Consider the following 22665-nt stretch of genomic DNA (forward strand, 5'->3'; position numbering starts at 1 on the left):
AGCGGCTGTCACGTTTTTGGCGCGCATCGACCGGATCTCCCTCTTTACCTAACTTAGTGAATCTCCCTCCCGCCTTTGCAGTGCGAGACCAAAGGCGTCGTCGTTGTTTTCGTTTTCTAAATCCCGTTATTTCTTCTTTTCACTTGTAGTCATCCACAATTTGAGGATACTTGTTGTCCTGTCTCTGTGCCTTTCGCCCCACCGCGGGATAGAGTCGCGATTTTCCTCTGTACGAGTTGCGACCCTTATCCTTCGCTCGGCTTTGTAACGATTGGCGCATGCGCATCGGAGATCGAGCAAGCCTCAAAACACCGATATTCTTTCAGGAACTCAGGGCATCAGTCCCGGTTTTCGTCTCAACATTCACTCCTACCCTCTGATCTTCGCGTCGCGATCAGCGTTCAGGGAATTTATTCGCCCGAAAATCTCCTAGATCGACTCCTGGGACGAAGTCAATTTTCGTCCTCGCGTTCAAGGAGCAAAAAAAAAAAAACAACTGCAACAACGGCGCACTTCCGGACTTGAAGCCATGAGCGCAGACGAAGGCGGGGAGACGCTTCCAATTCCCGCCACCAACGGCGAACCTCAATCCGCGACTCCAGATCCGCCTGTACTGTCGACGCCTGGAAAGCGAAAGCGTGGATCGAGCCATGATGTTCATGCTGCCCAGGACGCCGGTACGTCTGAGTCGCAGATTCAGGAAAGGGTCAAACTACACGAAACCCTGAGTAATCTCGTGGATATCCTCAGCAAGTGCGTATCACCCTTATCTTGTTGATCCCGCGGACTCGAATTCATCTGACGTGTTCCAGGAATGATACCGAACTTCAGCTACTATCATGCCCGCTTCCGTCGTCACCTGCGAAGCCGCGTTCGAAACGCGCAAAAGTATCAGGAGAGAAAGACGAAAGTACTAGCATACAAGCGAGGGTTGCGTCGGATCGTTACAATTCTCTGTCCGAGTTCCTGAGTGATATCGACAGGGCCTCCACAGCCGTGATTGAGCGGAGCAAAGCTCAAAGCAGTGAGGGCGAAGCCACCGACGGGAACCGCCTGACAGAAACGGTCAATCGGATTGCGGCGTTCAAAAAACTTTTGAATAGTCTTGTGCGCCAGGCTTCTGTGGGCCAGGCCAGCGTCAAGAAGGAGAGCACGGAAGACGACTCAGAGGCTCCAGAAAAATCAACGCCCTCTACCACTGAAGCTCGAAGCGACAATGTGGTTCTTACCATTCTTGGTAACCCATCCAATCCGAAACAGCTATATTCCAGCTTGCAAAAATCTGTCAAGGTTTCTCTGCCTTCCGGTGAATCAGCCGCAGAGAAGTACGTGGAAGTACAAACACCTCTGCGTGAGATTGGCTTGCCCAACGGTATCACGACCACCAAAGTTGCGGCTTACAACACAGAGAACAAGCCCAAAGAGTCCAAGCGAACCTTTGGCGAGGTATTCACGCCTCGTCCCACACTACCGCAGTTAGAGCCGCCCCGCAGAGCCAGGTCGTCTTCTCGTACTGCTCCTGGAGGCTGGATTGACCCATTTGAAGCAGTCACAAACTACAAGGCCTTTCCTGGCGAGCGAAATAACTATTGCCTTGCGCCTCTTCCTTCGGGCCAATGGCTCCAGTACGGAGGAATCACCTCATCCCCCTCTTTCTGGGATCGACGGCAAATGCAACAATCCGCTCAGCCTCACGGAGACGAGAGATATAATGAGGATCCTGCTCTGTGGACAGATGACGACGCGTCTCTGTTGCAGGGTGTGTATTCTTCATTCGCACCTTCGTTTGACAGCTCAGGAGCTATTGTTCAAGCTGATTCAAAGGACATGGTATGGTGGGGGAAACGAGGGACGAAACGCTTGTACACCCTCCTTACCAAAACAAACTCAGAGGAGCCTCAAGAAGCATCGGAAGTATCCACGACGGAGCAGCCTGGCAACATTGGTGAATTGGACGAAAGTACTTTGGAAGAGATGGTCAAGTCATTCAACCCTAAAGACTTTGCTGATCATGTCTCACTTACGAATACTCTGGAGAAAGAAAAGGAAGGAGCAGAATCGAAGGGCATGGATGACCTGTTGCGCGATGTCTCTGAACTGCTGGAGACTTTGTGCTCATATCAGAAGATCCGCAACCTGGAAGTACCAGCTCCAGGCGGTGAACACAAAGAGACAGCAACAGACCAAGGCACCCCATCTCACGCGTCTGCAGCAGAACAGGGTATCTATGAGACACTCAAATCCAGCCTTGCCGCTCTCGTCTCAAACCTACCGCCATACGCCGTGGCCAAGTTGGATGGTGACCAACTAGCCGAATTAAATATCAGTACCAAGATTTTGGTCGATAATCCGGACTATCACGGCATCATGGAGAAGGACGACTACACGCTGCAGCAGGAGCGGGCCGCGGCGATGGCACCGATGGCTACTGCGCCAAACCGAACATCTACACCCAGCCGCTCGGGAAGCTATCAGGCAGGTTACAACCAGCGGGCCTATACTGCTAACGCTCGGGTACAACAACCGCAAGCTGGTTTTCAGGCGCCCCAGCCATATTACGGCGGAAGACAGCCTTCGACCTCAGGGCCTTATACCCCAGGCCCTCCACAGCACTATGCTAATGTTCGTCCTCCGGCAACGCCTACTCAGCGACCCGCTTTCGTGCCGGGATATCAACAACCTACTCCGCAATACAACCAGGCCAATCTTCAGCAATTCCAACGTCCGGGCCAAAACGGCTACAGCCCCTATGCGGCACCGCAAGCCTTGCCGCCTGCTCAAGCTTCTCCGCAGGCGTACGCGCCCAGGCCTGCACAGCCTGGAGCATACGCCCCGCAGTATGCTGCAGGGCGTAGTGGCTCACCGCAGAAGCAGCCAGCATATGCCTCCCCTCGGACACGGGCACCATATATGGCACCAGGCTCCGCAACCCCCCAGCAGCGGTATGTCCCGCAGCAGCAACCATCCAATTACAACTACCCTTCCAACCAAGCTCCCCCTGCACCAAACACCTACTCCAACTCTGCCGCTGCAATGACTTATGCTCGGAGTGCTGCTGAACAGGCTGCATTGATGGACCGGAATAAAGCGCAATTAGCGCAACAAACCCGACAGAGCTCAACCCCTCAGCCTACTACGGATGCCAGCTCCCAAGACCGAAGTATAACGCCAGCTATCAAGCAAAATGGTACTCCTGTACCTTCGTGACGGCTTTCTCTTTTCTCATTTACTAATATTAGTACTTTTGAGGCGTGGTTACGGTGACACGGTGATGATTCGATTCGGATTGGGCATGCCTTACTGTATTTCTCTCTTTTTCTTTCTCTACTTTTTGTGAGATTGGCGGCTGGGAAGTCAGACTCGAGACCGTTTCCATGTTGACCTTCATCCATGACGTTATTATTATCACCAATTTTCACTATTGAGTGGAATGTGTAACTGTTAAATGATTGCTGTTCTTCCCTGAGTGACCTTCCATCTTCTCTTCGTGATCTTCTGTCTTTTACCTTTTAATGCTTTACCAACAACAAATGCTGCCGTCTGCCTGTACTCTGGGATGGAGTTTCTTAGCGATCGGCGCGGAATGCTTTCAAAGAATAGCTTGGGTGGTTTTGTCCGGTCGGTAGGGAGTTGAACGTGGACATGTTCTCTAGTTTTAAAGATTGCGGCTCTATCAATATGAATCCAATTCAAGCTCTTCTACTTTTACTTTAAGAATTGAATTACACTGTCTTTCGTGAAGTAACTTATCATTAAAGTAGTATACATCATTCTATGAATACATGGTCACTAGTAGTATCTCATGACGCCAGTTTGTCGATGGTTGTTCTGTCTCTCTGTAGATGACAAGAAGGCTAATTCCGGAAGCTCCTCATCCTGGAAGCTAAAAGAAAAGCGTCGAGTCGTTATACCGCAGCAGTTGACGGTGATATCAAGGGATGAACATGGCAGCTATGGTCATGAAGCCAAAGTATCTGTGAACAGTGAGTTTCTGGCGCTAGGAATTGTCATCTGGAGAGGGCAACCTCGAGCGAGGTAATCATAAACAGAAAAGAGACGAAGTTGATAGAGGGTGTGCAAGGTCAGGTACGTACAATGTTGCAGACCTCCATCCATCGCGAGACTCAAGGTGCTCTGCACCGGACGAGTAATTCATTGCTATCGCGGCAGCTGCCCCGCCGACAAGGGCCACCACTAGAAGACGGCCTGAGAATTCGGAGATCATGCTGAAGGCTAGTAAGGGGAGGAGGATAGCGGCTGAGGCAATGATGATGGCGGAGTAGACAGAGGCGGTAGGGGATGCGCGGCAGGGCGACAAGGAGATCAGGTCTTTGCCATGGTCTAAGAATCGAGACTCGGCTGTTATGATGGGTGAATGGTCTTTCATCCACGTGCGGTAGGTCTCGATGTCCTTATCTGAGGCGCTGGGTATGGTTTGCAGCACTCGGCTATATGCTGCGAGGGCGTTGTCTAAGATAGTGCGTGAGCGAAGGGACACCAGAAGTTGCATATACTTGAAATCTTACTGTATTGCTCCGTTTTGTGAATCAAGGCTCCCATTACCTCTACCCGTCTGTAATGCAAGGACGAGTAAACCTGAGCTTGAGCATCCATGCGTCTCGAAGCGGGTAGCTTCTTCATTCCCTCCCGTTCGGCGGTGGCGACCCGATGCATCTCTTCGTACTCGTCGAGAATTCTCAGATCTTCTTCCATTTGCGCAATTTCATCTTGGAGATAAAGGAGGACACGGTGGTTCAGATCTTCGAACCGGCGGTACAAAGGAGGAAGACGGGGTTCCTTGCTGTCGGAGGACGAGCTTAGTCGGCTGGAGAGAATGCCGTAACCGCAAGGTATGTGCGACGACCTGGTACCTCGCCGAGACTTCCTGCCGGTCCGATGAAGATCCTCCTTGGGGCTTCGCGGAGGAGATGGGGGAAGCGGAGGCCTATGCGACGTAGAGGAGTTTCCAGGAGGATAGTAAGTCTCTGGCAAAGTAGCAAGATCCAAATTCAAGTTGCCGGTAGGGTTTGGACTGTCGGTGAGTGCGCCGGGGATGTTGTATATCTCTTCCAAGGAGAGCTTTCGGTCTGCTGTATTTCGTGGCAGGTGCAGTGGCACTGCAGACGGAGATACATCAACCTGCGGTAGCTGCCGTGAGTTTGCCGATCTCTTGGACTTGAGTGACGAGTCTTGACTACGGATGCTTGTTTGTCTATGCGCCTGGCCCTGCGACAGTGTGTTGGTACGAGCATCGGTGTTGAGACCAGGGTATGTATGTTTTGGGTAGGTCTTGACGACGTTCGAGGGCTGGCCGGAAGGCTCACTCACATTTTCTTCTGCAGCGGACGACGAGCTACCATCATCTGAAGATTCATCGTCATCGAGGTACTCAAACACGTTGGGAGCCTTCTTGTCTGGATCGGTCGAGTTGCGCGTGGGGTTCAGAGACCCCTGTGCCTTCTGAGCGTAATTCCGGCTCGGTTCATCATCCTTCTGTGCACCAGGCTGTACCTGGGCATGTTCTTTCTTTTCCTTTTTCTCTACGGAAGACTTGGAACCTTTAGAAGTCGTCCGAGACGTCATAGAGAGGACAGAACCTGCCGATGATCTATTTGACTTCTTGGAGCGACTGGAACTGGAATACAATGGCATTTTGACCGGTTTGTTGTGTGAATAGTTCAATTTGGAACTTTCAAGGAAGTCGCGAAGATGCGGTTTTCAAGACATTCCCGGGGTAGAGAAGAGAGGCCAAGACACCAAGACAGTGAAACCAGAAAGCAAATGGCTGTGATCGATAGAGAAGACAGCACTCGAGGCATATCAAGGGAGGCGACGACCGTTTTGAATGTCCTGGAATGGTCTATGCCAGACGAACACGAAGAATGTAGCACAGAATGTGGGGTATTTCTGTCTTTAAACAGCAATAGAGTTGAGTTTATCAAGTTGGGGACTGTCACTGATAAGGATCGATGCATATGCACAGGTACATCAGGAGAAATAATGACTTCGTGAGTGACAATGAGCCTTGCTGGGGTGGTCAGCAGTCCTCGGGATCGAAGGTTATTCGGGCTACTTGAGAGGTTCGGCCCCAGGAATGGTGATAAAGCTGAAACGGCAACTGACGGCGCAGTCGCTATTTTTGACTCTTGAGATGTTAGTTGGAATAGAGTTGGCCCTATATTCAATAGTCATTTGATAGACAGAAGCGCTTCGCCCTGTCGCAACCTGTCGCGACTTTTGCGACGCCGAGGGTGGATGAGTCCAATTCGTCCCAGGGAATCCCAGCAAGCGCCAAAGGCTGACAAGATGGAGTGATGTCTGATCGCAAGATAGGAAGAGTATCTTCAGGAAGTGTGCCTTGAATTATTTGGTCTTTTCTTATTTTTGCTTTTCCCTTTTCTCCTCGGTTATCTCGCTGCAGTTCTGGTTGTTGCAATAGCTGGTGGAGAGGAGGAATCTGGCATGCAGAGGTCAAGTATTAACAGCAGCAGGTTATTCCTGCAGTGGGCCTCTGTCAGACTCTGATAAGGGTGAAACCATGATAGATACTATCCTGCATGACCCTAGATGAATTCTGATCTATTGGAAGCAAAAAAGAACGAGCAGTGGTGCGTTGGCTGGCGGCGACTCGCTGTGGACGATGCCCATGTCTTGCAGCCAGACGAGGGTGGGGACTCGGAATGCACAGGACTTTCCCTGCGATTCTGTCGGAACTGATGATCTTGTCTTGCTTGACTTCTGGACCAGTGAGAGAGTGTGACAGAGATGATCTGTGAGAGGTCAACATCATCAGATCAGCAGACTTTGGGCATGAAACCATCGTGGGACACATCGGGAACCACTACGATTCGTTGTTTACGGCCCGATAACCTTAGGTTGTGTAGATGACCATCGCCAGCAGGATGTGAGGGCAGTACAGATCCTAGAGGAATGACTCGCATATACGGAGTATTCACCTAAATCAAGTTGCCATTCAGACATTGATCTCGGATTCTATTTCTATTATTGTTTCGTCTTAATTCCTAGCTAACTATTAATCTATACAAGATCCTCCAGCCTCCGAGTAACTAAAATGCTCTAAAATGATCGACAACCCAAGCGGTGAACCGTAACTTACCAAAGTTTCGAATTATTATGCTGTGGTGGGTTGCTATACTTGGTAATCCCATTACTGTATGACGCGCAAATTCCGCTTCAACATCGACAACATTTTGTCTATCCAGGCAATTCACGGCTATCCCTCAAGACTAGTGCGCGAGATCAATTGCTGCTCAAGTCAACCAACAAGTCAGTACCTCTAGCCTTTACAAATCACATACCACTTCGCTCCCGCCCCCACACATGCTCCAACAATGGCTTCGCCAAAGCCGCGGAGCTGCCCGCTTTCTTAGAGGCTCATGTTATCGCGGCACCCAGTCTGGCACCGTCCGGCATAGCCCTCTGCCAACCGCACCTCATCGTTGCATTAGCTCGCTACAGACATCAGCTACAGAATCCAAGGAACGCATACCATTACGGAAGCAGCTGAAACAAGATGCAAAGGCTCTGAAAGCTCAGAAGAGACAGAAAAGGGAAAGCGAGGAAGCGTCCCGGCAAAAGTGGGAGTTGACTGTTGGCATTGAGATCCATGCCCAGTTGAACACTGGAACCAAGCTATTTTCGAGTGCGTCAAATCTATGCTGCTATCCTTCTGGCCCAAAACGCAAAATCTGATCTGCGTGACCAGGAGCGTCTACGTCGAACACCGACACCCCCAACTCAAATGTCGCTCTCTTTGACCTGGCGTTTCCGGGCAGTCAGCCGGTTCGTATCTAGCAATATGCGCTACTGGAAGCTGCTAATATTTATAGGAATTCCAAGCTACGACTTTGTTACCCGCCCTGCGCGCTGCGATTGCCTTGAACTGCGACATCCAACCGGTCAGTCGGTTCGATCGAAAACACTACTTCTATCAGGATCAACCTGCAGGGTATCAGATCACACAGTACTACGGTAGCTTCCTCTCCTCCGCTGTCGGTGGCGATTACGATCTGACATTGACATAGAACCGTTCGCCAAAAACGGCTACGTGGATCTCTTTCAACATGACGGCGTTGCACCTGAGGACGGCGACCATGTTCGCATCGGCATCAAACAGATCCAGCTCGAACAAGACACCGCCAAGTCTCAGGAATATCCTCCCTCCACTCAACTTCTCGACTTCAACCGAGTATCCCATCCCCTCATTGAGATAATCACCATGCCGCAGATCCACACCCCTGCCACTGCCGCGGCATGTGTTCGGAAGATTCAGGCCATTCTACAATCCTGCAGTGCCGTGACCACCGGTATGGAACTAGGAGGCCTGCGAGCGGACGTGAATGTCTCAGTTCGCCGCCGGGACGAGGCTCCCGGCACCCATCAGTACGGGGGGATCGGTGGGCTGGGTCAGCGCACCGAGATTAAGAACCTCAGCAGCTTCAAAGCCGTCGAAGACGCTGTCATAGCGGAGAAGAACCGTCAGATTGCTGTCCTCGAAAGCGGAGGCGTCATAGAAGGCGAGACGCGAGGCTGGACTATCGGAAGCACTGAGACTCGGAAACTCCGAGGTAAGGAAGGCGAAGTGGACTACCGCTATATGCCGGACCCGGATCTCCCTTCACTGATTATCGGCCATGACCTCGTGTCCGGACTGAGAGACTCGCTTCCGACGCCTCCGGACCAGTTGATCGAGATGCTGGCTGGCCCAGAGTATGGTCTCTCGATCGAGGATGCAAAGCCATTGATCGAGCTGGACGACGGAGCGAGGTTGGAATACTACCAGGACGTGGTCGACATTCTGCGCGACCTGCAGCAGGACCAAGACGCCAAGTCTCGTGCGGGTCTTGCCCGAATGGCTGGCAACTGGGTGCTGCACGAGCTGGGAGGCCTCTGGGCCAAGGCGGACTTAGCTTGGGATGCGCAACGAGTACCCGCCGAGATCCTTGCGCAAATCATCGATCAGCTGCAACGAAAACGCATTACGGGAGCTACCGCCAAGCAGGTGCTTGTCATGGTCTTCGATGGTGACCGTCGACCTGTTCCTCAGCTCCTCGAGGAGGATAATCTACTCCTCCGTCCGCTGTCCCGGGAGGAGTACATTGCTCTGGCGGAAGCAGCCATCAGTCAGAACCCGCAGATGGTCGAACAGATCCGCGCCAAGAACCAGCTGGGTAAGCTAGGCTGGTTTGTCGGACAGATGATGCGCATGGGCGAGAAAGGCCGGGTAGAAGCTCAGAAAGCGGATGAGATTCTGAGAGAGCTTATCCTCGGAAAGTCAGATCAGCCGTAGCAGCTCCTTCACAATGTGTACTTATATAGCATGTAATCTATGAATGATACCCCTTGTCCTAAGATACCATCAGCCTCCGGTGATAGGACAGACAGAGTTCAATTGATTTTTCGAATCGGAAATCCCGCGTACTAACAACCGTCATCCTCCGGCCGACGGACGAATATGACAACCCAGTAGTCCCATATGACTACGGACCAAATATGATCATCGCGGGAGTTGTATTTAGATAAAGAAGCATAAATCCAAACCATTGGTCATAGAAATATGAGGGTGGAGTGGGTTGAAGCCCGCAAGCGGGCGTCTCTCCTGGACCTGTACTTAGGGGAAATCCATGATCCCTAAAAGCAGTTTTTAGCGATCACAGTCGTGTACCACTTTTCCCCTGTTTCCTCATGGCGGCAAGGCCCCACGGCTGTCGTCGGAGGAATAAGACATAAATTGACTTGATTTCCTCATTTCGAGAGTCACTTTCACTCCCCTTTTCCATCTTCCAAGGTATCAATACTGTTGCAGCTTGTACTCGCAGCAGAAGTGACTTGCGGCCTGAGGCATCTAATCTCGGATCTGATCTCCACCGCGCGCAATCTTAATCTTATCGCTTTAGTTCTTCTAGAACAGTGCCTTTTTTTTCGGTTATCAATCCTTGATCTTTGCTCTGGACCACACGTCTTTATACAAATTAAATTCTCATCACTCACTCTCAAAATGACAGCGCCATCGACTATCAAGCAAAGATTCCTGTCCAAGCCAAATGAGCTGGGCGTGGTCGCTGTCGGATTTAACGGTGGTCAGGTATGACGCTTACTTGCATACATTGTCGCAAATCCTTCAACCGAGGAAGGAAGTAAGTGACGACCTCAACTAACGTTATCTGTATAGTGCAAACTAGGCGTTGAAGCAGCTCCGCTTGCTTTGATTGAAGCCGGTCTTCTGAATCAAGTGCGCGACGACCTGGGCTACCAACTTCACTATGACGACACCGTGCACTACTACGAGAGCCTGACCCCCATGAGCGATCCCGACCACCGAGGAATGAAGAAGCCGCGCGCCGTGAGCGTCGTGACTGAGACGCTCAGCAAGCAGGTCTACGACTACGCCAAGGACGGCAAGTTCGTCCTCACGCTAGGCGGCGACCACTCGATCGCCATCGGCACCATCTCCGGCACGGCCAAGGCCATCCGGGAGCGGCTGGGCCGCGAGATGGCGGTCATCTGGGTCGATGCGCATGCCGATATCAACACGCCGGAGATGAGCCCCAGCGGGAACATCCACGGCATGCCCATGGCTTTCTTGACGCGGCTGGCCCGGGAGGACAAGAAGGATATTTTCGGGTGGTTGGAGGATGATCACATCGTCAACAAGAACAAGCTGGTGTATATCGGTCTGCGCGATGTGGACCGCGGCGAGAAGCAGCTGCTGCGGGAGCATGGTATCAAGGCATTCAGCATGCATGACATTGACAGGTGAGCTTTTCTTTCTTCTCCGTCGGGTGAGACCATCTGACTGTAGTAGACATGGAATTGGCCGCGTGGTTGAAATGGCACTGGCTCATATCGGCAACGACACCCCCATCCATCTCTCGTTTGACGTTGATGCCTTGGACCCCCAATGGGCCCCTAGCACAGGCACTCCCGTCCGTGGCGGTCTGACTCTGCGCGAGGGTGACTTTATCTGCGAATGTGTTCACGAGACTGGCAACTTGGTCGCCATGGATCTGGTAGAGGTCAACCCCAGCCTGGATGAAGTCGGTGCTTCAGAGACCATCCGAGCCGGTTGCTCTTTGGTGCGGTGCGCACTGGGAGACACACTCCTGTGATGGCATTTTCTTCTGTTTCCGTTTTCTCTCTGTCCCTCTTTCTCTTCCACTTTCGCAGGTTGATGGTTATATGAATGGGCTAGACGAGTATATGTACTTGTTAGGATAGACACGACTGACCGCCGCCAGGCTAAACAATGAATTGATGAACTGCGTCAACTGAGGAGAGCAACAGTGAATCAAAATTCACCTACAGTTATTCCTTGAGTAAAGTACAGCGTCTTTATATCGATGTTAGTTAGAAATCCGGATCGTACCTGTTGATCGTGGCGGCTCCCGAGCCAATGAACGCTGGTTTGCCCTATTTCCAGCCACCGCTATTTACTTCCAAACTGTCTTTACCCACGGAGTAGGTCGTTTCCTGCCACCCATTTTTGTCGAGTTTTGCTCTTCTGTCGTCAGTATCATAACCATGAACGGTCAATCCACCCAAGAGCGACCTACGTACGGAGCATCAACAGATCTCATGTTGTTTCAGTTACTGCCATGCACCAACTACCAGCTTACATAACCTCCTGAACAACGCATCAACAAAGCGACCAACCAACCCAACGAACAATCGTACCAGAACTCCTTACTCCGGCCTCAAGCCCGATCATCCACGAGCGGGCCTCAACGTGGGATTGCGGCGCCGATGCGCTGTCTCCGTCCATCCCTCAGTGTGTCGTCGGATCTGTCACTGTCGCCAGTCGCCAGTTGACACCCAACTATCTTTTTTTTCAAACCGAGTCCCTCCCAGAATCAACGGGTTGGGTCGTCGAAAAGAACTCCTACCGAGTGTATCCCAACACGATAACAGACCCTTTCCCTCCATGCCTCATCACTAAACCGTATCTCGAATACCTACCACCAACAATGACCGCCCGCGTCGTCCACCGCCGCCGCCGATACCGCTGGCCCGAACTCCAACTCAACATCTGGATCATCATTGTGTTAGCCGGCTCCGCAATCTGCCTAGGCATCTTCGCCTGGTTTATGGCCGTACAGTCGCAGCTCCGCTTGGGAACTCCATGGTAGCATCCTCCTCTCTTTCGCTCCTACCTACCCACCATGCAGCAGAGCTAACCAGAAATACTATCTACAGGCTCTTCCCCTACATGGTTGTAAGCGGCAGCCTCGGCGTCTTCTTCATCTTCCTCGTTCTCTTCCTCGCGGCGCAGCGCTTCCTCCTCCCCGGGATCATCATCATCGGGAGTTTTATCCTCTTCGTGCTGTGGCTGACGGGGTTGATCGAGACCTCGCTGCAGCTGTATGGGGTTGTGGGGAACGTGAACGACAATTGTCAGAACTACGTGGTGGAGAATCCGTCTACGGGGAATAATATCAATACGTTGGCGTGGTTGACGCAGAGTACCATTTGTATGTCTGTCCCTATACCTTTCAGTAGTGTTTTGGGCTGGAAAGCTGAAAGGTGCTTATGACTGATGACTGATGACTGACGACCGACCTAGGTAATTGCTGGAAAACAGCGTTTGCGTTTGAGCTGGTCAATACCATCTTCTTTCTCTGGATGATGGTCATGTCCTGGCAGGTCAATCGCGATGTATATGATTGATCGGGATGGCGTGATGCTATATGATTTGATATGTTATGTTACGTGATATACCTACTGGCACTGCATGATGCATGGAAGGCGTTCTTATTTTCGGTTCCTTTTTGACTCTGCGTTTTACATCTCACTATGTTCATGTCATTCTGTTGTATCCTTATATGGCGAGACTAGCTATCGTCCAATATACCTATGCAACTCTCAACACCGGCTCAATTCTGGCCCAGACTCAAACATGAAGCAGCCCAAACGCCGTCGCTACGCAACCGCACATAAAATCAGTTTAGACAAGCATCGAAGAGAATTGCCGTAATATACAGACAAAATCCGCGTGTGTAGATCGGTGGACTGGATTCCCTCTACCCGTTCTCGGCTGCAATCTCTTCCTCGGCGTTGGGATCGTAGTCCCCATCCTCCAATGCAGCCAACATTTCCCGCTCCAGTTCATCGTCTTCATCCTCCGGATAACTGACGACATCCTGCCCTCTCGCCGCGGGCTCCTCTGGCTCGTTCAATGCTTCATCCGTATCTCCTCCACTGCGTTCCTTTGCCAAGCTGGTGTGAATGAGTTCTGCCGTGCTCGTCGTATCAGCCGTTGCAACCTCTTTAAGCCCTGTAGTACGCTCATAGGACCGTTTGATCCGCTGCGACAGGCGCGAGCCCTCCATCACTCCCTCTTCGCCTTGACTACCGTCCGATTCGTCTTCATCTGTGCCTTGAGACTCGTCATCGCGCTTCCGCTTCTTGCCAGTCGCTAGGAGCGATACTTCGCTGTCACTTTCGCTCTCGTCATCGCTGCCCAGAAACTCCTTAAGCTCGTCGTGCACTGCAGCTTGCTCTTCAGCGTCATACCCGATGGGGGACATCTCGTTGAGCCCGGAGGATTTCAGAATTTCTTCGTTGAATTGCGACCCCTCATCGTCATCCGTCCAGAACCCACCAGTTTCTTCGTCTGATGACGACAGCCAGCCGCTTTCAAGCTCTTTTGACCCAGGCGAAATTGGCTCGCCCCGATCATCCGGATGCACAGGAAGCAGGTACGGTTCCTCCTCCAGTCGTTTCCATTGAGTCAACGAATCCAAAAGCCACTGAGTGGTCACAATCTTGATGTTCGGATACCGCGTGGCCTCGCGGACCTTCGCCGTGCGATTCCGACCAGCCACTAGATGCGTCGTTCTCATATTGATCTTGGTGGAAATGACCGCCCCGAAACTCTTAGCCCAAAGAGAAATGTCGGCGTTTTGCGTATCGGTTCCCAGTGGGAGTACACCAGAGAAAACAAGGACGACACCGCCAAGCACACGATGCTTAATGCGCGGCATGATGTCCTTCACATCCGGCACCAACTTGAGGTCGATATCTTTCTCCTTGGACGTTCCCCGCTCTCCTCTCAGAGCTGCCACTCTACCACCAAGCGCCCGCGACCGCTTCTTATCATACTCCTCGAAGAAATGCCTATGTATCTGGTCCAGTCGTTCCTCCAGTAGGAAGAGTTCCCGGTCGTTATCCTCCAATAAATGATGTCGGTGTTTGGTCGAATCTTGAGTGTCTTCCACGCTCGAGGCAGAATCACCGCTTTCAGCCGCCTCGTCCTCCGCATCCAGCTCTTTCTGCTTCTGCAACAATGGGCGGTCCTCAACCTGGTGCATGATCGTTTCTTCTTGCGCGACGCTCTGTTCTCGCAGTAACCTTGGATTGTCCCCACCGCCCATGGTCACCAGTTGCTCCAGCGTCGAAACCTCGACTGCAGGCTTGGCGATTGCACCATTCGGAGGAGGTTGTTGCATCGGTAGCTCCTTCGTTCCTTTGGCTTCCTGTTCAGTAGGCTTGGTGGCTCCCCCTAACTCCTGCTTCTTCGGAAGGAAACTGGAGTTGATATCTCCAATTCCAACAAAAAAATCGTAGGGAGAAACCTTGATGAGATTAGGGCTCCATCGCCAGACATCTCCGCGGTCGTCGATGATGACCACCATCTTTGTATCTACCGGAAATAACCGCTGGAGATTCTTGGCCGTCAGGCTGCCGCTTTCGTCGCGGCTGAGGATGCGATCACCAAAGAGCTTACGGTCCGGATCTATAATGCCAGCTATATGTTGCGCGTAGGCTCTAGTACCCATGGTGTAAATGTGCAACTCGAAAAGCTCCGAGACATTCTGCAAGAACGACTCGAGCCCAGGTCGCAGCTTGACGTAGTACCAGCAACCGCGCATGCCAGGACCGTCATCAACTAATTGAAAAGCTCGCACGTCGCTCAGAGCTTCGTGATTAGGATTGTCCTTGTCTTCCATCCATTCTCCGACAGTAGGATCAACTGTGGCATGGATAATAGTCTGATCCAAATCAACAACCAGAGAGAGCTTCCTATTCGCCAACAGGCGACGCTTCGCATCTTCCTCCACACGCGTCGCTTCCTTTTCGCTTACGGTAAGGGCAGTATTATCATGTACCATCTGAATCGGGGCGCGTGTGGAGTCCATGACCTCAGTATTATATGTCGCCCTGTCATGATGAACAAAATGGTTAGTTCCCGTTATCTCGGCAGTATCCTATACAAATAAGCACAATGTCACTCACTCGGTCATATCCTTTCCACACTCGGCGCAAAGGCCTCCAAATTGAACTTCGTGGGCGCATGGTTCGTCAATCTCCACGACGTCGATACTACAGCGGATATCAGCACCATGTCCAGCAGACACGCATTCTTTTCCCAGATAGAGCGTGCCAATAACTTACGGTGCTTCAATAACATCACCCTTGGCTATCTTCCACTGAACCACTTCACCATCAACGGTCGACTCGAACCTTGTGGGGAATTTGCGCTGAACCTCGACCTTGTTGCCCAGCCCATCACCTTCGGTGACAGTTGTCTGGTAAACATACCAGAACAAGGCCTCATCCCTCTCAACCGTGTCGCCCGGCTTTTTGAGCAGCGACGTGACGGTGATCGGGTAATGGAGGCTGGGCGGTAACCGAAGAAGCATGCTCTTGTATCGGGCAGGCGAGGTTGCCTCTCGCTATTCTCTTATCCAACCCCGGTAAACCCTTGCCTTCTATAATATAGCTATTATGAGAAGGAAGGACGATCCCCAGGGCGATTCCGATCGCGAGCGAAACAGGTATGCCTGACCGCTAGGGATCCATACCCGAAGCGCCCAGCAAAAGAGAGGAAATTCCAACGACGGAACGTGTATAGAGGACGCAAAAGTAGAGAGTTTTGTTTACAAGACGTATGTCGCAGGATGCGCCAGAGAAAACCCGACCTCACGGACGTAGAGGATGGGAAGCAATGTAGCTCAGACGATTGCCACGAGATGACGCGACCCAAAAGCAATACAGAAACAGGCTTCCTTCCAACTCTAGACTTGAAATTGATGGCGCAGAAAACGTGAGACTTATTATTCAATGCGATGAAGCTTGTTTCCTGTGGAAATTAGGGGTAAAAGAGAAGATGATGGGATGAGAGAAAGGAAACGTTGGTTGGTGATGGATGAAAGAAATGGCTGTTGTTGCAAGGCAAGACCAAGAACGGCCGGAAAGCCAAGGCAACAAAGCGAGGCTCATCCAAGTCCGTCAAAGAGTCGTGTGGCCGAGCGGGGGCGGCAAATGCCTGATTGGGTCTAGCCTACATAGCTTCTGACCCAGACCAAACATGAGATGACGAAGGATCCAGCGTATGCTTTGCTGCAGCTACTAGGTACTTAATTTTATAGGTAAAATCCCGGCATAGTAATCAACTTAGACAAAAATCAGTTGTCCATTACAGGTGTGAGATATCCATTAAGCAGAACAATGAATTGCAGGTATCTGCATGAAAGACTCGATCTGTTCATCTTCCTGCAGCGAATCCCAGGCATGTAGAGACTTGAAAAACAAACTAAGCTACCGCAATGAAGCTATATACGTATCGTCGTTCTGTCATAGTTGGTATAGCGCGGCGGCTGCAAACAGACACACATTACTTGGCCTTAGCCAGACCAACCGCGTTGTTACCAAGATCATAGACGCTGTACCACTTCCGCAGGAAAGCGTCTCCCAGGATGGCAAGGGGACCAACAGGCTCGGGGAAGTCCATCCCCATAAAGGAGCTGATGCAGGAGCCCTGGACCTCTAGGGTGTAGTCATAGGGGCCAATGGTGAAGTTATGACCAGCCAAGGTGAAGGTGAGATCGGGCAGGGAGTCACGCTTGTCACATTCAATAGAATATTGACCAGTGAAGCCCTTCTTAGCACCAATCTCCTTGTTGCTAAAGAAAAGAAGTCAGCTCAAGCAAAAAATTTTGATGATAACACATTTTGACAACTTACAGCAGGTCAGCAAGAGTGGACGGGAGGGCAATAAGAGAAGTGCCGGTGTCGAGAATGATACCGGTGTTCTCAAGCTCAGCGACGTTGTCACCAAGAGCAATGGCATCGAAATCAACCTCCCAGTACGCCTTTCGGCGGAGAGGAATCTTGGTCAATTCACCGGTGTAGTGGTTCTTGTCAACTCCGCCGAAGGAGGCCTCGGAGTTGTCGCCTTCCTTGTTCGTGTCTCCCAGGTAGAAGGCGAAGACGGGCTCGTCCAGAAGTCCCTGCTTCAGCATGTTATAGAAAGGAGGAACAATCTTGTTGACGGAGATGGTGTCGTAGCCCAATCCGAGAATACCGTCAAACCGGCCAAAGGCAAAAGCAAGACCAGGCTCATTGGTGGCCTCAGCAAAGTCCTGCTCCACAACCTTCAAATCACCAATTTGGAGTGTGTCCTGAGACACAAACCCGCTGAGCTCGCCGGATCCGTACTTGATGGCAAACTCGGTGCCATTCGCCTTGTAGGTGGATGAGGCAGAAGAATCGTACTTGCTGTGCAGAAAGCAGGCGATAGAGCTACAGTCTGAACCAGGGACCCACAGGTTCGAGCTACCAGTGTCAAGGACAACCTTGAACTTCTGCGGGGGAGTGCCAAGTGAAATCTCGGAGAAGTCTATAAGAAGAGTGTTAGTGATTACTGCAGGAGACTACTGCTGCTCAGCTCTGACGCTCACATTGTGCGTTCAAAAAGTTATCAACCAAGACGTCGTGGCGGCTCATATCATTGAGCGAGTTTTCCTCCAGGAGCTCCTGATGGACATTGGGACGGATACCCATGTATTTCTGACCCAGGGCGCGAACATGAGCGTCAATGTTATGGGTGTACTGCAGCTTTTCATTAGCCCTCCTCGGTCGTCCAGTGTGTCATTTCGAAATCATGAGATAATTGAGGGGCTTTCAAGGTCACTTACAAGCTGTTCATCTAGAGGGACCTTGTTAAGCTTCAGTTTGTGGACAGCAGCCGAGGCGGAGCCCAACAGCACAGAGGCTGTGAGCAAGGAGGTAGACTTCATGACTGGTAAACGTGCGGGAACAATAATCTATAAAGAGAACGGACTGAAAACAACAGAAAGAACGTATAATCTTCGATGGTGGAGACGATGAAGTGAGAAGAGAGAGATGGTTAAGAGATGAAGAGTTGGTACGAAGTAGGCAGTTAAGGTAGATGGAACGGGAGCTGACGCCTGGGAAGTGGAGGTGATGCGGATGACTGGTTGCGGAGCTACGCCCCTGCTTTGGATCCGCAAATCAACGTGATTCAACTGCGTCACCAGGGCTGGGGAGGGGATCGTCACGGGAGTCGGATCAATTGATAAGCACTTCCGGCCTGGTTGCTACATACGTACGACGGCCAGGTACGGCCCTTGATACCAAGAACAACCCATCATGTTTCTCTCTTGAACTTGCAGCTCTGATGGTGACTTAGTGGTCATGTTATCTCCCAATAGATGTCATATATTTTCCATTGCCGTATCTGCGAGTTGACTAGTTCTGTACTTGTTACTGTAATATGCTTGATGATGTAACTCCAGTTCTCAGCGCTGGTGCCTGCTTACTTGGTAAGCCAATCTTGGCGTCAGCGAAGGTACACATCTTGTTTTGTCCACGAAGAGGTGGCGGATGCTAAAGTAGGCACTTGTGTGTACTGTACTACTATCTACTGGCAAAAGATTAGTATCCTGGAGTAATGTTCAGGTTCTCCAAAAAATGCATCTTTCGCTGTACTACATGTAGATTGCCTAATGTTGAGCGTTCAATCCATAATTATTCTTTCGCCTGGCACGGGTCCTGTTTCCACATCATATCTACCTATCATGGTACATAATCTACCGGTAGAATTCGAGCCTGTAACGCAATAGTTAGAACTGGTGGTGAGACAGATTTGAATGCAGGGAAGAGCATACCTGTCCGCTTCTTGGCCGGTCTTGACCTGAGCAGCATAGGCATCCTCGAGGTCAGACTGGATGATATTGTAGCGGTTCTTGCGAACAGCACGTAGTCCAGCTTCCTGCATGATGGCGGCAATAACAGCACCAGAGAGTGGCTCGTTTCGTACGATGAGTGAATCCAGATCGACCTCTGGAGACAAAGACATCTTTGATGCGATAGTGGTAAAAATCAGTCGACGCTCCCGTCGGTCACGCAGCGACGGAAACTCAATCTTACGATCCAGACGACCTGGACGTAAGAGGGCCGGATCCAGAGTATCCGCTCGGTTGGTGGCCATGATGACCTTCACATTGCTTGTCTGCTCGAAGCCGTCCATCTGATTGAGGAGCTCAAGCAGGATACGCTGAACTTCACGATCGGCACCAGTCTGCGCATCGAATCGTTTGGTAGCAATTGCATCGATTTCGTCAATGAAGATAATAGCGGGTGAGTTCTCACGAGCCATTCTGAACACGTCACGGACCATGCGAGGACCTTCTCCCAAATATTTCTGGACAAACTCCGAGCCGTTCACACGAATGAAGCTGGCAGTTGTGCTGTTTGCCACAGCTTTGACCAACATCGTCTTACCAGTACCGGGAGGGCCGTAAAGTAGAACACCACGAGGCGGATCAATACCTTGAGTAGCGTAAGCAAACCAGCATTAGACATTGCCCTCGATGTCTCCGACTCACCAATCTGTTTGTAAAGGTCGAAATGCGTCAAGGGTAGCTCGACAGCCTCCCTAATCTCCTGCTTCTGCATGTCCAATCCACCGACGTCGGCGTAAGTGACATCTGGCTTTTCGTTCTCACCGAGCATGGCAATGGACGAATCTGCCTCCGGAGGCAGGATATCGACAAGGGCATTGGAATGGCGGTGCAGGGCGACCGAGGAGGATGGCTTGAGCTTCTCGCGATCAAGTGTGGAAAGGATGCGCACGACATAATTCGAGCCAGTTGACGACTGCACGATACCGGTGCTAGGGAATCTCAGTCAGTATACCTCCTTTCATTATCCTCTTGATGCCATACTTCTGATCGATAGCTTCCATAAATTGTCCGATAACGAGAGGCACGCTCTGTATCCGTTTGATCTCCTCCTGCGCACGGACGAGCTCTCGCTTCAAACTCCTGCAATCAGACGGATCATTTAGCTGCTGCAGTTGTTGATAATAATACAGAGTATGGGTTGTGACTTACCTTTGTTCATCCTTAATGTACTCTTCTTGAAGCTGGATGTATCTGCTTTGGGTTATTACCTGATGATAACAGATCTGAGTCTCACGGAAGGTGTCTTACTCTAAGTGTCTTTGAAGTCTCTTCAGAGTTGCATACTCATCACCTCCATCTGCATCTGTGCCTTCGAGCGAGTCTATATTAGGGATGGTATCGAATGGCGCCGACTTGCTAGGCGTGACGTTGGTCGCCGAGCTCTCCACGGCGACGTCTCCCATTATGAACGAAGGAAGGCGTCTGAAGTATGGGTGTGGGCGGCTGCAGGAGTTGCTTGAAAGTTCTGAGGAAAAGAAACTGTAAGGACAAGTCTTGCGTCAAATATAAAGGGGCGTTGCTGGTGTATTGAGTTCGTCGTCTCGGTTGGACCTTTCGTATGAATAATATTGAAGGCCGGCTCCCATACCACCAGCAGCTCAAGCTGTAGTCACGTGGTTATGTAGCTTGGCGCCGCCAGAGAGCTATCGAACATGTGGGAATCCGATCTCATCAAGTTCTTAATTCATCTTTTTGCGTATACCTAAGTTCTTAAAAGCAGATATGTTTACTGCATATGTATCTGTATTGTCCATTTCGCACTCGGGCCTCTTTATACGCAGGATTATGGCCATTTTGTTCATCCCAGATACCTCACTAAAGCTATATATAAATCAGGATGCTCAGCGTCCAGCAATAAGCGAAAATCTACTGGAATATGCAAATTTACATGTCTTCAACCTCAAGGTAACTTGGCCATCTGCAATAAAGCCATGGCAGGACCAAAGCTCTTTCTGCTTGTCGGTCCTCAAGATACTCGAAGCAATTCAAACAGCCTAACCGCCTGCAGCACTGTCTTCAAGTGCCAAAAAATGTAATTCCGTGTGCTAAGACTTGAGACCCACAACGTCCCTATGTGTATATTCCTTGAATGCTAAGGTATGTTTGCACATAGACTTTCAGCTAATGACCGTCGAAGGCGTGGCATGAGATCGAAGTGCAACTAGCAAACACATTCATGAACAAAGTTGTACCTGAAGGATCTGCCTGCAAAACTCACAATGACTTACAATTGCGCACAAGTCAAATGTTCACAGACTGCAATACTATCGGGTATCTATGAGATAGGCGCCCATCGAAAAGCGGTAGTGGAATGATTATTACTGCTAGTAGTACTCCGTACTGTAGCCCGGGAGGGCACTCTTGTTACACAATTGCTGTCATTTGAAATGTCTAGATAGGCGAGAATGAAACCGATCATGCCTATCAGTGCCGAAAGAATTGTACCTTGAAGTAGAGTACGGAGTATAGGAGCCAAGTCAAAGTCGAAAGACGATATCATGGACCCGGCGCTGGGTATTGTCATGGATCGGATGCGCTTCCTTGAGTGGGGTTACCATGGAAATGGATCAAGGCGTGTACGTAGCAGGTAGCATCGGGATGATCAACCTCGTAGGGGAAATGCACTCATTTACTTAACAGTCGACACCTGGATACATGACTATGTTCTGACCAGTCACCTTGCTAAAAATTGCGCAAATAACGACGTATGACCATTATTTTCGGCATCTTTCAGGCCAACTAGGGTTATTAGTATTCTCATTCCCCGAAGTATAAGTATTGAGTTACTGTTCTTCGCTCTGCGTCTCATCGTTCTCCTTTGTCCTTCACCTCATTATATCGTATCTTGCTGGCTATAGCACCGTTTCTCCCAAGTTGACTGGAAGTCGATACCAGCTGCTGGTTATCATGCGTCTTCTTTGACCTCCCATCAACTTCGCCCTATGACAACCGCCTCTATGATTGTCATAACAGCCCCACCAACTGGAGTTTGCTGAAACTCCTAGTCATACTCTGTATACGTTGTGGTCATGTATCCCGGGAGGACCAAGACCTAGCAATTTGCATGAGCGATGTGCACAGCCAGCGCATGACATTTAGGATCATTTGTGTCTCCAATACCAAGTGCTGCCATGGTGCTGAAAAGGAGACTGATAGAAAGCACTCTGGATATCCAGCAACAACCTTGAGTGATCAAGTCTCAGTGCTACAAATTTACAACAACCTTGGCAAAATATTAACGCCTATCTTGCTCCTATTCCTGATCGGGTGCTAACTAACCCAAATATGGCGGCAACAGGATTAAGGGACACTTCCGATGAAGTCAAAACCTTAAAGAACGGTGGACCTGGCAGGAGATGAATCAATGAATTCGACTTGGGAGTTCTTACTCCAGAGCATATCACTTTCTTTTAATTAGTTTCAAGAAAAGTGTCGGTGCAATCCTTAAGTGCTGGAGCAGAAGATCTTGGTCATAGCTGGAGTCTCTGGACGGCCGGAAGAGGAACAGCGGCATTCCACATGATGTGCTTATCTAATCAGACCAGTGGCATTATTGCACACTGATCCGTTCGTTGCTTGTTTCTCGCTGCTTCCCTTCTGCCGTTTTGTTCGACCCCCTTTTGCCGACTAACTGACTGGCCTCTCTTCCGTTGCTGCT

General features: G+C 50.6%; 7 protein-coding genes across 7 annotated transcripts; 3 read left to right on the forward strand and 4 right to left on the reverse strand.

Moving 5' to 3' along the window:
* Window positions 1-529: 529 nt before the first annotated feature.
* On the forward strand, window positions 530-3207 carry ALT_1647 (uncharacterized protein; the record flags this gene model as incomplete). The annotated part of the gene is made up of 2 exons (XM_033562598.2): window positions 530-753; window positions 813-3207. 2 exons carry the CDS (start codon window positions 530-532, stop codon window positions 3205-3207), a joined length of 2619 nt encoding a protein of 872 aa, XP_033418489.2.
* Window positions 3208-3789: 582 nt separating this feature from the next.
* ALT_1648 (uncharacterized protein) lies at window positions 3790-5652 on the reverse strand (the record flags this gene model as incomplete). Its single annotated transcript, XM_089599192.1, has 3 exons — window positions 3790-3883; window positions 4095-4470; window positions 4527-5652. The coding sequence occupies 3 exons, from the start codon at window positions 5650-5652 to the stop codon at window positions 3790-3792; spliced, it is 1596 nt and encodes a 531-aa protein (XP_089456338.1).
* A 1689-nt stretch (window positions 5653-7341) lies between these two features.
* Window positions 7342-9310, forward strand: ALT_1649 (glutamyl-tRNA(Gln) amidotransferase subunit PET112; the record flags this gene model as incomplete). Its single annotated transcript, XM_033562596.2, has 4 exons — window positions 7342-7663; window positions 7727-7803; window positions 7851-7992; window positions 8046-9310. The coding sequence occupies 4 exons, from the start codon at window positions 7342-7344 to the stop codon at window positions 9308-9310; spliced, it is 1806 nt and encodes a 601-aa protein (XP_033418487.2).
* A 708-nt stretch (window positions 9311-10018) lies between these two features.
* Window positions 10019-12684, forward strand: ALT_1650 (arginase; the record flags this gene model as incomplete). The annotated part of the gene is made up of 6 exons (XM_033562595.2): window positions 10019-10105; window positions 10193-10776; window positions 10826-11085; window positions 11698-12142; window positions 12214-12488; window positions 12581-12684. The coding sequence occupies 6 exons, from the start codon at window positions 10019-10021 to the stop codon at window positions 12682-12684; spliced, it is 1755 nt and encodes a 584-aa protein (XP_033418486.2).
* Window positions 12685-13037: 353 nt separating this feature from the next.
* Window positions 13038-15659, reverse strand: fcpA (protein-serine/threonine phosphatase; the record flags this gene model as incomplete). Its single annotated transcript, XM_033562593.2, has 3 exons — window positions 13038-15177; window positions 15253-15339; window positions 15412-15659. The coding sequence occupies 3 exons, from the start codon at window positions 15657-15659 to the stop codon at window positions 13038-13040; spliced, it is 2475 nt and encodes an 824-aa protein (XP_033418484.2).
* Window positions 15660-16633: 974 nt separating this feature from the next.
* ALT_1652 (vacuolar protease A) lies at window positions 16634-18038 on the reverse strand (the record flags this gene model as incomplete). The annotated part of the gene is made up of 4 exons (XM_033562592.2): window positions 16634-16922; window positions 16984-17638; window positions 17700-17850; window positions 17937-18038. The coding sequence occupies 4 exons, from the start codon at window positions 18036-18038 to the stop codon at window positions 16634-16636; spliced, it is 1197 nt and encodes a 398-aa protein (XP_033418483.2).
* An 813-nt stretch (window positions 18039-18851) lies between these two features.
* rpt3 (proteasome regulatory particle base subunit RPT3) lies at window positions 18852-20410 on the reverse strand (the record flags this gene model as incomplete). Its single annotated transcript, XM_033562591.2, has 6 exons — window positions 18852-18870; window positions 18930-19593; window positions 19650-19936; window positions 19989-20087; window positions 20157-20198; window positions 20256-20410. The coding sequence occupies 6 exons, from the start codon at window positions 20408-20410 to the stop codon at window positions 18852-18854; spliced, it is 1266 nt and encodes a 421-aa protein (XP_033418482.1).
* Window positions 20411-22665: the final 2255 nt, after the last annotated feature.

The sequence above is a fragment of the Aspergillus lentulus genome (genome assembly GCF_001445615.1).
Source record: "Aspergillus lentulus DNA, contig: Alt04, strain: IFM 54703, whole genome shotgun sequence".
NCBI lineage: Eukaryota > Fungi > Ascomycota > Eurotiomycetes > Eurotiales > Aspergillaceae > Aspergillus > Aspergillus lentulus.